The 13,254-nt window shown below is 37.1% G+C and overlaps 3 protein-coding genes across 3 annotated transcripts; 2 read left to right on the forward strand and 1 right to left on the reverse strand.

Moving 5' to 3' along the window:
- The first annotated feature begins 2,322 nt into the window (after positions 1–2,322).
- Positions 2,323–3,099, forward strand: LOC131315258 (protein STIG1-like). Its single transcript, XM_058344401.1, has one exon. The coding sequence runs from the start codon at positions 2,381–2,383 to the stop codon at positions 2,912–2,914; it is 534 nt and encodes a 177-aa protein (XP_058200384.1). The 5' UTR covers positions 2,323–2,380; the 3' UTR covers positions 2,915–3,099.
- A 1,161-nt stretch (positions 3,100–4,260) lies between these two features.
- On the reverse strand, positions 4,261–4,890 carry LOC131313993 (uncharacterized). The gene has a single exon (XM_058342488.1). The coding sequence runs from the start codon at positions 4,888–4,890 to the stop codon at positions 4,261–4,263; it is 630 nt and encodes a 209-aa protein (XP_058198471.1).
- Positions 4,891–11,082: 6,192 nt separating this feature from the next.
- Positions 11,083–11,478, forward strand: LOC131313994 (stigma-specific STIG1-like protein 1). The gene has a single exon (XM_058342489.1). It carries the CDS (start codon positions 11,083–11,085, stop codon positions 11,476–11,478), a length of 396 nt encoding a protein of 131 aa, XP_058198472.1.
- The last annotated feature ends 1,776 nt before the right edge of the window (positions 11,479–13,254 follow it).

Below are 13,254 nucleotides of genomic sequence, written 5' to 3' on the forward strand. Positions count from 1 at the left end.
AACTAAGGGCTATTTTTGCTACGTTTCTCTCTAGTGATCTCCCTCCTCCCTTCTGATTTTCTAGACATGGTTTTGTACACCTTCCATAATGGTAGAAGACAAAATAAAAAAGATATAGAAGTGGAAATATTAGACCAAATCCCGTAATCATATCCAAGCCCTTGGCCGGCACTTGCGCAACACATTCGGGTCAGTTCTGATGGCGGAAATTTTGAGAAGGAATGGATAAATTGTTTGCTTCGATGATAAACTACGAACAAGTAGAAGGGAATGGAACTTATCAAAAAAAAAAAGTAGAAGGGAATGGAAGGGCGAGACTTGTATTAAAAAGCTAATTGAAGTACATTACTGGAATGTAAAAACTAGAAATAAAACTACTGAAAAACTAAGGATAGAAGCGCTGAGCTTTTTGATGTTTTGTGCGGGCATTTTTTCATCTTCCAACATGCGCTGAGATGAGAGAGGAGTCACACTACGATCATTTAATTTTATGGTACAAACAATAGGCGATGAGATTCGAATACAGGATATATTGCTTGCTTTGATACCATATAGAAATTTTACATCCATCTCAAAACCAATTGGCAATGAATGGAGATGTCCCAAATGTTATTAAGTGATCATCCCTTCCATTCTCAAATAATGTGAAATTCTATTTTCTTAACATCCCCCATCACATGTAGCCGCGTTTGAGATTTATCACGTGTGACCATTATATGGTCCAATCATCGCGCAACCTTTTTGCTAGTCTATCTTCGTGGGGTGTGGATTGCGAATTTTTAAAATGTGGGGTGGAATGTCACGTGTGGGATTCTATTTCCACATGGTATCAGAGTAGGGCCCATTTCACCTCATATTTTACAAAGAAGTCCTTCTTTTCTGTAATGCCCACCAGAGTCGACCTCGACTTTTCAGAGGCCTAAAGCGAAATTTAAAAATGAGACATTTTTGTTGGGCTATTATAATGTTGTAAAAAAAGTAGGATGGGCGGTAGTTGAAATTCAAAAAAAAATTAAAAGCCTAAAGCGGCCGCAACATAAACTTTAACTTAGGGCTGGCTCAGATACCCACCAAGGCTTTTTTTAATTACATCAAGCCTAGCTCGTACATAATCGTGTGGGCTGAAAATCTAAAAGCATAAGGTCACTGCCAGGAAAATCACAAGGTGATTTGGTGCTGGACCCCTTGCGATAGCGCTAGACCATAAAAGTGGGCATATATCGTAATACCCCGTCCCACACTTAACGTATATATGGTAAAATATTGGTAACATAAGAAACTATGCATGTAAAACATTGGTAGTAGCTTAATATTTGTCATATAATTAGGCTCCTATAGGTTTCTGGGAAAGTAGCTAGCTTACATGCGTAAAGTTTTGCGTGGCTAACTTATCCGGAGTTTTGTTCTGACTTTAATTATTTATAACAAAGAAATTGATATTCGCGCTCCCTTTTTTGATACAGATGCTCCACTTTCAATGTGAACTAGTTTTGCGTGGCTAACTTATCTGGAGTTTTGTTCTGACTTTAATTATTTATAACAAGGAAATTGATATTCGCGCTCTCTTTTTTGATGCAGACGCTCCACTTTCAATGTGAAGTTCATATTAAAAGTGGAGCGTCATCAAAAAAGGGAGCGCGAATATCAATTTCCTTATAACAATAGCAAACACTTAAATTTATCAAACAAAAAACAAAATCCCTCATAACATCATACTTGAAAATGCAGTTAGTTTCTCTACTTCCTTGTGGAAAGAAATGAGCGAAGCCTTGTAATTAATCATGCACGCTAAAATTACGGCTCAAGGTTTGTCAAGCAAGGAAGACACTTTCAATTCCTCTGTTGTTTTACTTATCAAATTAACTAGGAAGACAAACCTTGAGCCGTAATTTTTCTCATAAAGACACTAGCTTTTCTTTATTGTTTCCCACTGTTGATGATGTCATCTGCTCCATCATCTAACTTTGAGTAAAAAGATCCAGAAAACATAGATTATTAGCAGAGCAACTTCCAGAAATGACCAAATACAAATGGGTCCTCTAAGTCATGACGTGGCGAAACGTGATTGGAGCCCATGTAATTACCGCATCAGTCATTGCAAGTTTCCTGGAATTTTGATGTCCCGAAACCATGCACCTAGTGCCTTGGTACTTTTTCCCTTATTCCAAATCTCAACCGGTTCTTCTTGGAAATAATTTAGTAATAAGTAGGAGTACTTTGTAAGTAGTCATTTGAATTAAGCCCGCAGGGTTAAAGGAAGACTTGTGAATTCAATTTCCGGAATGTCAACTCCCTCCCCCAAAACCCCATATAAATCCCAGTTCTAGCTCCTATCAAACCACTCCCACTGCTCCCTAGCTAATTACTATTCATTCGCCAAATGGAGTCCCTAAAAATATTTTCATTGCTCTTACTAACAATAACTAGCTCGTTTGTTGCATTGTCGGCCGCAAGCGGTTGGTCGCCACCTCCACCTTCGGTGCCCTCGGCTGGTTACACTTGTGACAAGCACCCGGGAGTTTGTACTGTGGCGACACCAAGCTGCTGCAAGAAGACGAAGACGTGCGTGAACTTGAACACGGACAACTTGAACTGCGGAAAGTGTGGGAAGCAGTGCGCGTCCGGGAAGCAGTGTTGCAAAGGCAAATGTGTTAACATCCAAAAGAATCGATCCAACTGCGGGGCGTGTGGGTACACGTGCTTAAACACTGATCATTGTTGCAGCGGGATATGCGTTAATCTGAAGACGAACATTTTGAATTGCGGGGTGTGTGGGAATAAGTGCGGGCTCAATTTGAACTGTTGTAATGGGAAGATTGTGAATTTGCTGACCAATGAGAAGCACTGCGGTGGGTGTCAAAACAAGTGCACTAAAGGCGATCCCTGCTCGAATGGGATGTGCGGGTATGCATGATCAGTCGTTGATACGGTGATGGAGAATGTTGTAATATTTGTATTTGAAAGTTTTTATATGATTTTTGTACTTACCGTTGTCTTGCTATATATAGTTGGCACAGCCATATATGTATATTTGAAAGCATGACTTTGTGAAATTACATTTGAATTACTAATATATATGCGAGAATAAAAATTGGCACTCATTGTGTAACCTCATGCAATGTGATGTTAATTATGTTACATGTGAGTAGCACATCATATGTGAACCTTATGGTGTGCCTAACCATATGCATGTAATGTTATGTCTTTTTTTTTCTTTTTTTTATGGTGGATTTGATGTCTTTTGTGGTGGATATTATACTACTATTTTATGGTGGAGTATTAGTTTTTCTTATTCAATTTGTGAATTTTGTTTTGTCTTCTTGTGGTTAATATTGTGAATTTTAATTGTGAAAATCAACTGAGAATACCGTATCTCCAGATTGCGTGGACGGCACCGTAGAGGTTCTCCACTCTCCAGTGAAAACATTGTTTTACCAAATTGTTAGCATGCTAGAAAAAGGCATTCAAACTTGCCAATAAAATACACACACAAAAAAAAAAAAAAAAAAAAACTACGTTAATTGGGATAATTAACTTTCTGAACATAGCATCAACATCTTTATACTTTATTGTGACAATTTCAATTAGAAATTGATTTTCGTGCACCATTTTTGTACGCATGCGTTCCGCTTTGTACATGAAGCTACTAGCATAATTTCACCTTAAAAGAGGAGCGCCTGTGTATAAAAGTGGAGTGTCAAAATCAACATACGCATGCGCTCCACTTTGTAAATGAAATTACTAGCGTAATTTCACCTTAAAAGAGGAGCACCTAAGAGTGGAGCGTCAAAATCAATATCTATTCAATTTGGTACAATATTTTAGATAACTTCCGTCAGTGTGTTTTTATTGTAAAACTAGCGCATGCCCGTGCCTGAAGGCACGGATTGAACATTCAGCGCACGCAATTAAATATTGAACCAACTAAAACGCATATAACAAACTTGAATGCTTAATTAAAACTTGATCAAATCAAAAAATACTATCCAAAACACCGATGAAACTAAAAAATGATACACATTAACGAAAATCTCTGCCTCGATGAGACTTCTAAAATGAAAACATTAAAACATGTGAAGACTAAAAATCTTGAAGACTATTGATCCTTTTGTGCTTCAAGGCTTCTCGATCCCAAACCTAGAAAAAAAATGATATGTCAACAGAAGCCTAGTTAGTATGCCAAGTCATTTGTTTAAGAGAGGATATGTCAACTCAAGTATAATACTCTGCAACTTGTTATACCTGGTATGATAAAGCAAACTACAGCAGAATTTCAGGGTAAACAATATTGGTAGTGGAATTTGTTTCCTCTTCTGGAAGAAGGACAGTTATACGGTCAAAAGACGTGCACCTTGATAATGCCACATATAGTTGCCCATGACTAAACATAGGTGTGCGCAAATCAACCCCAACGAATTTCACTGATTGTCCTTGTGATTTGTTAATAGTCATAGCATATGCCAAGCGAACTGGAAATTGACGGCTGGTCATATGAAAAGGAAAATCTGAAAATGATGGTGATAAAGATACTCTTGGTATGAAGGCCAATTTGCCAAATTTTTCGCCTGTTAAAATCTTAACTTCAATAATACAGGAGCCGCATTTGACAACCATCATCCTTGTGCCATTACAAAGTCCATCCTTTAGGGCAATATTTCTTAACAATATTATAGGACAACCCACTTTCAACTCTAGCTTAAAAGGCGGTAGCCCAGTAGGATCTAATGAGTTAAGATACTCGTTGGGATATTTGTTACTGATGCTTCTATCCATTTCGTCATCCTCAGACATTTTATCTGCAGCTAGATAAGTGTATTTATTTTCTGGGAAAATATTTAGTGCAGTTCCATTTATTGCATTCACGTCATCATTCCGAGCAGAGAGAATCATGCGTTCAGTTAAAAATGTTGGGGTTGATGTATTTGTCACATCCAATTAGTGATAAACTCTCGACAAGAATTCATTTAGATTTTGACATCTACCTATTGTCGATGGAAGTTGCACCACTTCTCAAGGGTTTGTTCCAACCTAAAAAAATATTGAAGTATAAACCAATAATCAAACAAAAATGCTAAGAATAACTGATTCATTAAAAAAATAACTGATTCAATAGTAATTAAAATTATTATGCAATATTACCTCCATAAAAAAATCTGCAAAAACAGCATTTGCAGGATCTGTTGTATTCAATCGCATGTTCAAATTTAATGTCAAGACACATCATCCCACAGATCAGAACGCCTAAGTGATGCATTAACAATTTCCTCACGAACTCCTTTGGGTACAACTGACAAAATTTGACGAAAATCCCCACCAAGCACTACGGTGATACCCCCAAATGGTTTAGGATTGTCACGGATATCACGTAATGTGCGATTGTCGAGCAATACTTTGCTTTAAATTTCATTCTCACTCTCGTCGTGCACGTTGCGCAAGTGTTCCTTTTGATAGCTCTTTTCCAATTTGTGCCTAAAGTATGTACAAAGAAGAAAACCTTATGAATTAAATCACTACCAAACTCCTAACAAAATTAAATCCCTATCAAACTCTAGTTGAGTTAGTTGACTACAAATGAATTTTTCAAAAGAAAGACAGTAGATATGCCAAAGAGTGATACCTGTGAATCTTCTTCTCCATTGCCAATATGTGTTGTCTTCCTTTTCTTAGTCATTGCCTTTAAGTTTTTCTAATGCAAGGGTAAGGACCAAACCACAAAAAAATCACAACCGAAGGATCCATACATGGTTACGGAGATAATACCCAAAAATCTCATTCAAATATTTCAATATTTCAATATTTCAATTGGACAGAAACCTTACTAAATTTCAATTTCAAAAACTTTCTAGCCGAAGGGTACTCGAATACTTCTTTTTTTTTTGAAGGATTTTCAAGGATATAATTTTGTTTCAATAAAAGAAAGTATGAAACCTCATTCAAACATTTCAATATTTCAATTGGACAGAAACCTTACTAAATTTCAATTTCAGAAACTTTCTAGCCGAAGGGTACTCGAATACAATTTTTTTTTTTGAAGAATTTTCAAGGATATAATTTTGTTTTATTAAAAGAAAGTATGAATGGCACGTAGGAAGGGGAGAGAGAGAGAGAGAGAGAGAGAGAGAGAGAGAGAGAGAGAGAGAGAGAGAGAGAGAGAGAGAGAGAGAGAGAGAGAGAGACCTAGGAATCTGAGGATAATGTTCCCTTAGGGAGTTTCCAATGCCTACAGCGTCCAATACCCTCCAAGCGTTGGTCCACAGAGTAAGAGCAAAACCCGTAATTCTTAAGCTCTCTGATGATTCAAGCACTAATTGGGACAAACTGTTTTCTGCAGAACCCGTAATTCTTAAGCTCTTTGATGAAAAATGATCTTATTGTGGTTATAAACTTTGAAGAAGGATAATCTAATTAAGGATCTGTTTTCTCTTTAAGGGGAATCTATCAATAATTATCTCGTGAGAACTAATGAATCAATAATTCCTTTAATAAATCTGTAATTGATTTCCTTAAGTAAGATTACTACTTTATAGTTTGACCGGATCATTCCTTCTGATTGATTAGGATATTAATGGGAATCTATCAATATATAAATGTGTAGCTATTTAAATAAACTGGGAGATTATGATATTTAAACTGATTGAAATTAGTGACTAATAAAAGAAAGGCATTTAAATTAGTGACTAATTTTCAAGGATTTCTCATCCAACGGTTGAAATTTATGTACCAATCCAACGGTGAAAAATATGTACCGCTCTCCCATATTATATAGATATTATATAGATATATATATAGATAGTCACATTCATGATATGTGAGTCGTGACAGATTAGTTTCTTACATGCAACATATGCCACACACTCAAACCGTTAATTTGAAAAACAAGATGCAGAAAAAGGTAATAATTTTTTTGTTTTTCAATTAATGTTTTTAGAGAGAGGATAGCATGAAGCTTGAGCTATTTGAATACGTGTGGTTTTCCGATAATATTTCTCAAATTTTTAAGTATGGGAAAAATTTATTTCGTTACACGTCCTCTCCTTTGGATTCAGAAATAGCAAAGTGCACTATGTTTTGTTCAATGGAATCAACGTTAAAATAGAATGGTCATTCTATGTCATACTTATTCCTATGTTTGGTTTACCATAAAAAAAATGATGGAATGACCATTCTAAATGGAATAACTATTAACCTTAGTAAAAGAATTATCATTCCACTAAAAAAATAAAGAAATTATAAAATTTGTGTTGCCTATCAATAAAAAAAACAAAGAAATTGCCATTCCATTTCTTTTGTGATGCGAATAACTTTGATTCATCAAAGCCATAGTTTTTGACAATATTTTGGGGGCTGAATTGCCTCGGGGACGACCCTAAACAAGAAAGATGTAGCTAGATGAATCTCATAAGAAAATGCGGTTGGGTCACTACTTGTGTTTGTACTTGTTGTAGAAATTTTATGTTAAATTCAAAGCCAATTGATAATGAGTGGAAAGATCCCAATATTATATTAAGTGATCACTCATACCATTCTCAAGTAATGTGTGGCTATATTTCTTTAACATCTCTCTCATGTGCAGCAACGATTGAAATCTATCACGTTCAGCCCATTTTTGGGTCTTTCCTCGTGCAACAATTTTGCTGATCTGTCATTGTGTGGTGTGGATCGTGAAATTTTCAAATATGGGATGGAATGGACCCCACGATGATATCATATGAAAACTTTGTATCCAATTCAAAACCAATTGATAATAAATAAAGATGTCTCAATATTATATTAAATGATTACTCATTTTACTCTCAAGTCATGTGTGATTTTATTTACTTAACACGTGTATGTCGTATAAGTGGTTCTGTATAGAATGCTTTATGGTAGGTAGAATCCTGTGAATCCAAGTAATAATACTACTTAAAGAAGGGCCAAACATTCGGAAGAGGGAATGGTTCATTTCTTCTGCCACAATTTAGCAACTGTTGATACTTAAGAGTGATTTGCTTACTTAATTCTTAAACTTTAGTTTGTCAAATGACTAATACGTGGTGGAAAAAGGTGCATCAATCAAGCGGTGAATTAGGAAAAATATGCGGGATCCATGTGTTCGAATACATATTCAGACACATTTATGTCTAGAGCTATTTGACATGATTGATGCATCGAGTGGGGTGCATGCTCTAAACGGATCGGGGAATTCAGACATGAATTGGACTACCTATCCCGCAGCCATTAGTCCCCGTTTAGCAGAACCAGAGAACTGGGCGCATGCGAAACCCACATACATCGGCCGTCTTTGGGCAAAGAGAAACAACTATAGATGAAAAGTCCTCTCCCCTCCTTAATAAGACGTCATCGGACCTAGGGTTTCTTCCTATCTTTCATTGATGGGGTTTTGGGTCTAGTCCCCCTATGTGGGGTAGCTGTTAACCATTGGTTTTGTTTTTGAGCCAAAGCCGGCTCAGACTTTTGGGAGCTTAAAACGAAAATTAAAAATATGGCCTCTTTTGTTGGACTATAATAAGGGATAACAAAGTAGGAGGGGCCCTTACAATTCATAATTTTTTGGAGGCCCAAAGCAACCGCAACACTTGCTTTAGCTCAAAGCCGGTTCTGTTTTGAGCAGCATGTTATCATTTTCTATTAGCAACGGAGCTACTATTTGAAATTTGGGAAATTAAATTGGAGTCACTGATAGCTTGAAAGTGACTGAAATGTTTCAAGATTCATTTTTGTAGGGGTGAAATACAAATCGACAAAATTCAACCAATCGAAAAAATTGGTTTGGTTTTGTTTTTCCAAGCTATTGGTCTAGCTTGGTTTTGGTTTTGGTATAAGTAAATTAGAAAACCCGAAATCAAACCAAAATATTAAGACTAATTGATAACCCTAGTAATTCACAACCCAGTAAACTTATACTCCACCCACTTTCCATAAGCCTGTTTTATATTCTTCAAATTAGGTTTAATATGTTCTCGGGATATCTAGATATTAGTCTCATGAGTTTTTTCATGTAATTTTATGTTTTCTAATTTTGTTGGGCCTCTTTTAATTTTTATTTTGGTTTAGTTAAGTATGTGGGCTGAATCGTTTCTCAATTGAGTTATTTTATCTGGTCATGTTCGTTATTGAACGCGCGAGCCGAAAACACCAAACCGGATCAAAATCGAAGTTGTTTGGGCCAGTTTCAGTTTAGAAATCTCAAAACCGAATGATTTGGTTTAGTGATAAAATTAGTAAAAATCCCGACTAAATTGAACCGATTACACCCTTAAGTTTTTTTATTAATCGGATTGAAATTTTGTTTTGAATTGTCAAAGTCACAAGTAGATGGTTGTAGGGGTGAATATTGTGAAAACAATCAGACAGAGTACTTGGTTTTTCAGGCATCGAATGTGCATGTACTGGAAATTAGGCAAACAAACCTAACCATTTACGGTGCCAACCACGTGCGTATTGACCTAAGAAAAAGGTTGTCATATGGCCACAGATCACTGCATCACAGTGCTTTTGTAACCGATTATTCCAAGTTGGAAAACCCGTTGCCCTTTCAAGATTGACTTCCAAGGCTTTTGATCTTGTCAAGCAGAGAAGAGTCCAGCGAATTAACCACAAGGGGTAGCCAAAGTGATAAAAGGGAGAATCGTAAATTCAGATATTCCGAGTTCAAAAATTGACCATTGCTTGGGATTAGGGTGCAAGAGAAAAATCTTTTGTGAATCTCCTAGTCCCTGCATTAATGATTTTGCTTTTGTCCAAACCACGGCAAGAAATAGTTGAGGTATACGTAAGCTGACCTGAACACCCTTAATTGTCGGGAAAAAAAAAATGGTCCAGCATGCCCATTTTGACACAACAAATTTTCAATATCGCCTCAAGTTGTGTGTCACATTTTACCGACATCTATAAGGTACTCTGTGACTAATTTAATTGTTCGTTCCTCTAAAAAATTCAAGTTCGATTCTCCTTTAAAGCAAATATTGGACCACCCTCACCCCAATTAGCCCGAGCACGGGTGCACGTCTCATGTTTTATTGGTCAAAATGTTATAACGTAAACATTTGCAAATCTAAATTTAGCAACACAACAGCAAACAAAAAAATAATTAGGAAAACCGTTTTTTTTTTTAAATGTTAAAACAATTCCAGGAGCCTTGAACTATCCACGCTTCATGGGGTTTGTACAGTACAAAACCCTAAAGGCCACTGGCCAAAGCAGTGGACGATCGGGGTGAGAACCGGTCGTCCTGTGGTAGTGGGCTGTTGTCCAACAGGCTAGTGATCTACCGGATAACTATCGGTTCGGTTCCAACTTTCAACGGGTGTGGGCTTCGTCGCAATGGGTTTTTTGTGTATGGTTTCTTGTCAAATTTGGGGTTTAAGTCTCGGATGGGCATATGATTACTTTTAGCGTTGTAGATCATTTGGGTCTCGGGTTAGGGGTTTGATATCATTCCTTGTTCCTATTAATTTTTGTATCATTTTCAGAGATTAAAGATGCCTTTCAAAAAAGGGAAAATGACAGTCAATGACGTGTTTTGATAATGAATACCCGCCAAGGATATGCTGAGAATATTTGTTAATATTAAAAATGTCATAGACGGATATTAATTATCAAAACACGTTCTGAGTTGTCATTTTCCCTTAAAAAAAATTCGGCTCGATTCGGGTGAGATTGCCGACCCTACTTATTGACACACAGACAATAGTACGTTCCTTAATACGTAGTACATAAAAAGGAGAACTAATATAAATGGGCCATAAGTCATGCTTTCATTGTAATTTGTGGTTCTTTTTTTCTCTCCTCTCTAGCTCCTTCCCCTATTTCCATACTCAGTTGGGATATTAATTTGGAGCCTAACTTCTGCTTACTTGAATTGCAAGCCGCCCTTGACAAGGACCACCATTAAGCAACTTAATTCCTCTATAAATAACCTTCCATAGTCCCTTGATCATAGGCATCAATAACAATTCTCAAATCTCTCTTCCTCTCCCCTCTCCCCTCTCCCTCTCCCTCGCCCTCTCCCTCTCAACAAATACATTACCATATATAATGGTGTCCTCACTAAAAGTTTGTTTCATCTTTCTAGCAGTGATAATGGCCACAGCCATTACTACCACCGCACTCACATCCGAAGAAGAAAATGTTTCTAATCCTTACACCGTACAAAACAAAGAATCATCGTTTCTCCAGAGGACTAATCGTTTCCTTGCCCAAAGTCGACCCCCTGCTGATAAAATGACGTGCGACAGGTACCCTAGGGTTTGTAAGACCAAGGGGAGTCCTGGCCCGGACTGCTGCAAGAAGCAATGCGTGAATGTGATGACAGATTCACTTAACTGCGGAATGTGCGGGAAGAAGTGCGACTACTCCAAGATGTGCTGCCAAGGAGAGTGTGTGAACCCATCTGCCGACGAGAAGAATTGTGGCCGTTGTAACAATAAGTGCGGGAATGGAAGCTCGTGTGTTTATGGGTTGTGCAGCTACGCTTAGATGTGTGTTTGATGCTTGCTATCCGGTTCGTTAGGGGTCGTGAACAAGAGTATTAAAAAAAAAGTTATACGAGTTCATATATATATGTGCTTGATGCTACTTCTAGGTCTAGGATAATAATTAAAACTTTTACTTACTTGGTAAGCAGGAATCATATATGATGTTATTTTGACAATAAAGGCAAATAAGTTCTGGTTAGCTCTATCCGAGCTTGGCTAGATATTGTAACTTCTGTAATAAGTACTACTTCAGCTGCCAAATAAAGATATATTGATCATTTATCAAATTAATTTACTCATAATCTGATAGCAGATTGATTACCTTTGCATGTGCTTGAAGCTTTGGCTGACTTCGATCGGGTCCTTCATTACAGTTAATACTTATTGATGAAAATTTTGCATGACATATTCTTGATGTTAATTGACTTAATGGTACTCGATATATATATATTTTTTTGCCATACAATATACATCAACGAGGGGTTAGCAGAGTATTAGTATGTTTAGTCAACTGGGGGTTCAAAGGCTATCCATAGCCCTGAACCCCAAATATGCTCCTCGTGAAATTCGAACTCAAGTTGCCACTGTAGAGAGAAATGAGATAATCAACTTGATAAGCTTGGTTTCTCAATCAACCAAGCTTCACTGGCAATATTGCATTTCTCATATTACGTACCTTGAGTTATTGAGTTATGCTATGAGCACCAACCGGGGGGAGGGGATTCGTACCAACCGGCTACTGGACGGCCGATCTGAACCGTCCAAAAATTCAATAAAAAAAAAACCGATGGGACCTGCGCGGGAATCAACAGCATCCGATATGTGTAAAGTGTTTGATGTGAACACCATTTTTTTCGTGTATATATATAGTTTTTTTTTTAGAATTTTTGGACGGCTCGGATCGGCCATCCGGTAGCCGGAGACGGCCCAACGCGGCCGGTCAATACCTATATCATTTTCTTGAGTTATTTTACTGAGCATTAAATTGGGATGATAAATTATACAGTATATTGTGAATAATTATTCAGTGCTCCTGTGATATACCCCCATAATTCTGTGTATGTCTCATGCATATGATTTTGTAGTAGGAGTACTAGTTGTTGACATTCCGTAGGAGCACTACTTAAGAGCATCTTAAATGCACTCCCAATAAATTGCTCATAAATTCAAATCCCGAGGTGGACATAAAAGGATAAATGGGACCCAATTTTGTGTGATAATAGTAATTTCCTGATTTAGGAGTAGAATGGTACCCCAATGGATTCCCTAAATTTGAATCGTAAAGTGTCCTACACTCTATTTCGGCTTAACAAATGTAAGTGGATCACCAAGCTTCCCTCCCTCCCTCTCTTCTCTTCACTCTCGATCAGCTCCCTCCCTAAACTTAGCACCAATTAGGAGTCAACCTTAGGAGCCACTTTATGGAGTCCATTGAAGCATTAAAATGAAGAAATCTTAGCTATCTTTGTCCTGACACCTAGCTAGGTGCCTAATTAGGAGCCATTTAAGGAGCCCACTAGGTCCCGTTCCAGAACACCTTCTTAAAAAATAAGTACTTATTTTATATTTTCAAACTCAAAAATAATGTAAATGAAAAATAATTTTTCAATTTTTTTTGCACCATATTAAAGATCTCAATGAGATCTATCAAACAAGATCCATAGTGATCGAAAAATTATTTGCGTAAGCACATGATTTTTGAGCTTGAAATTACCTTCTTAAAAAATAAGTACTTATTTATCGTTCCGGAACGGGGCCTAAGGATGCTCTAATCTCT

This window comes from Rhododendron vialii, chromosome 13a (genome assembly GCF_030253575.1).
Source record: "Rhododendron vialii isolate Sample 1 chromosome 13a, ASM3025357v1".
Classification (NCBI taxonomy): domain Eukaryota; kingdom Viridiplantae; phylum Streptophyta; class Magnoliopsida; order Ericales; family Ericaceae; genus Rhododendron; species Rhododendron vialii.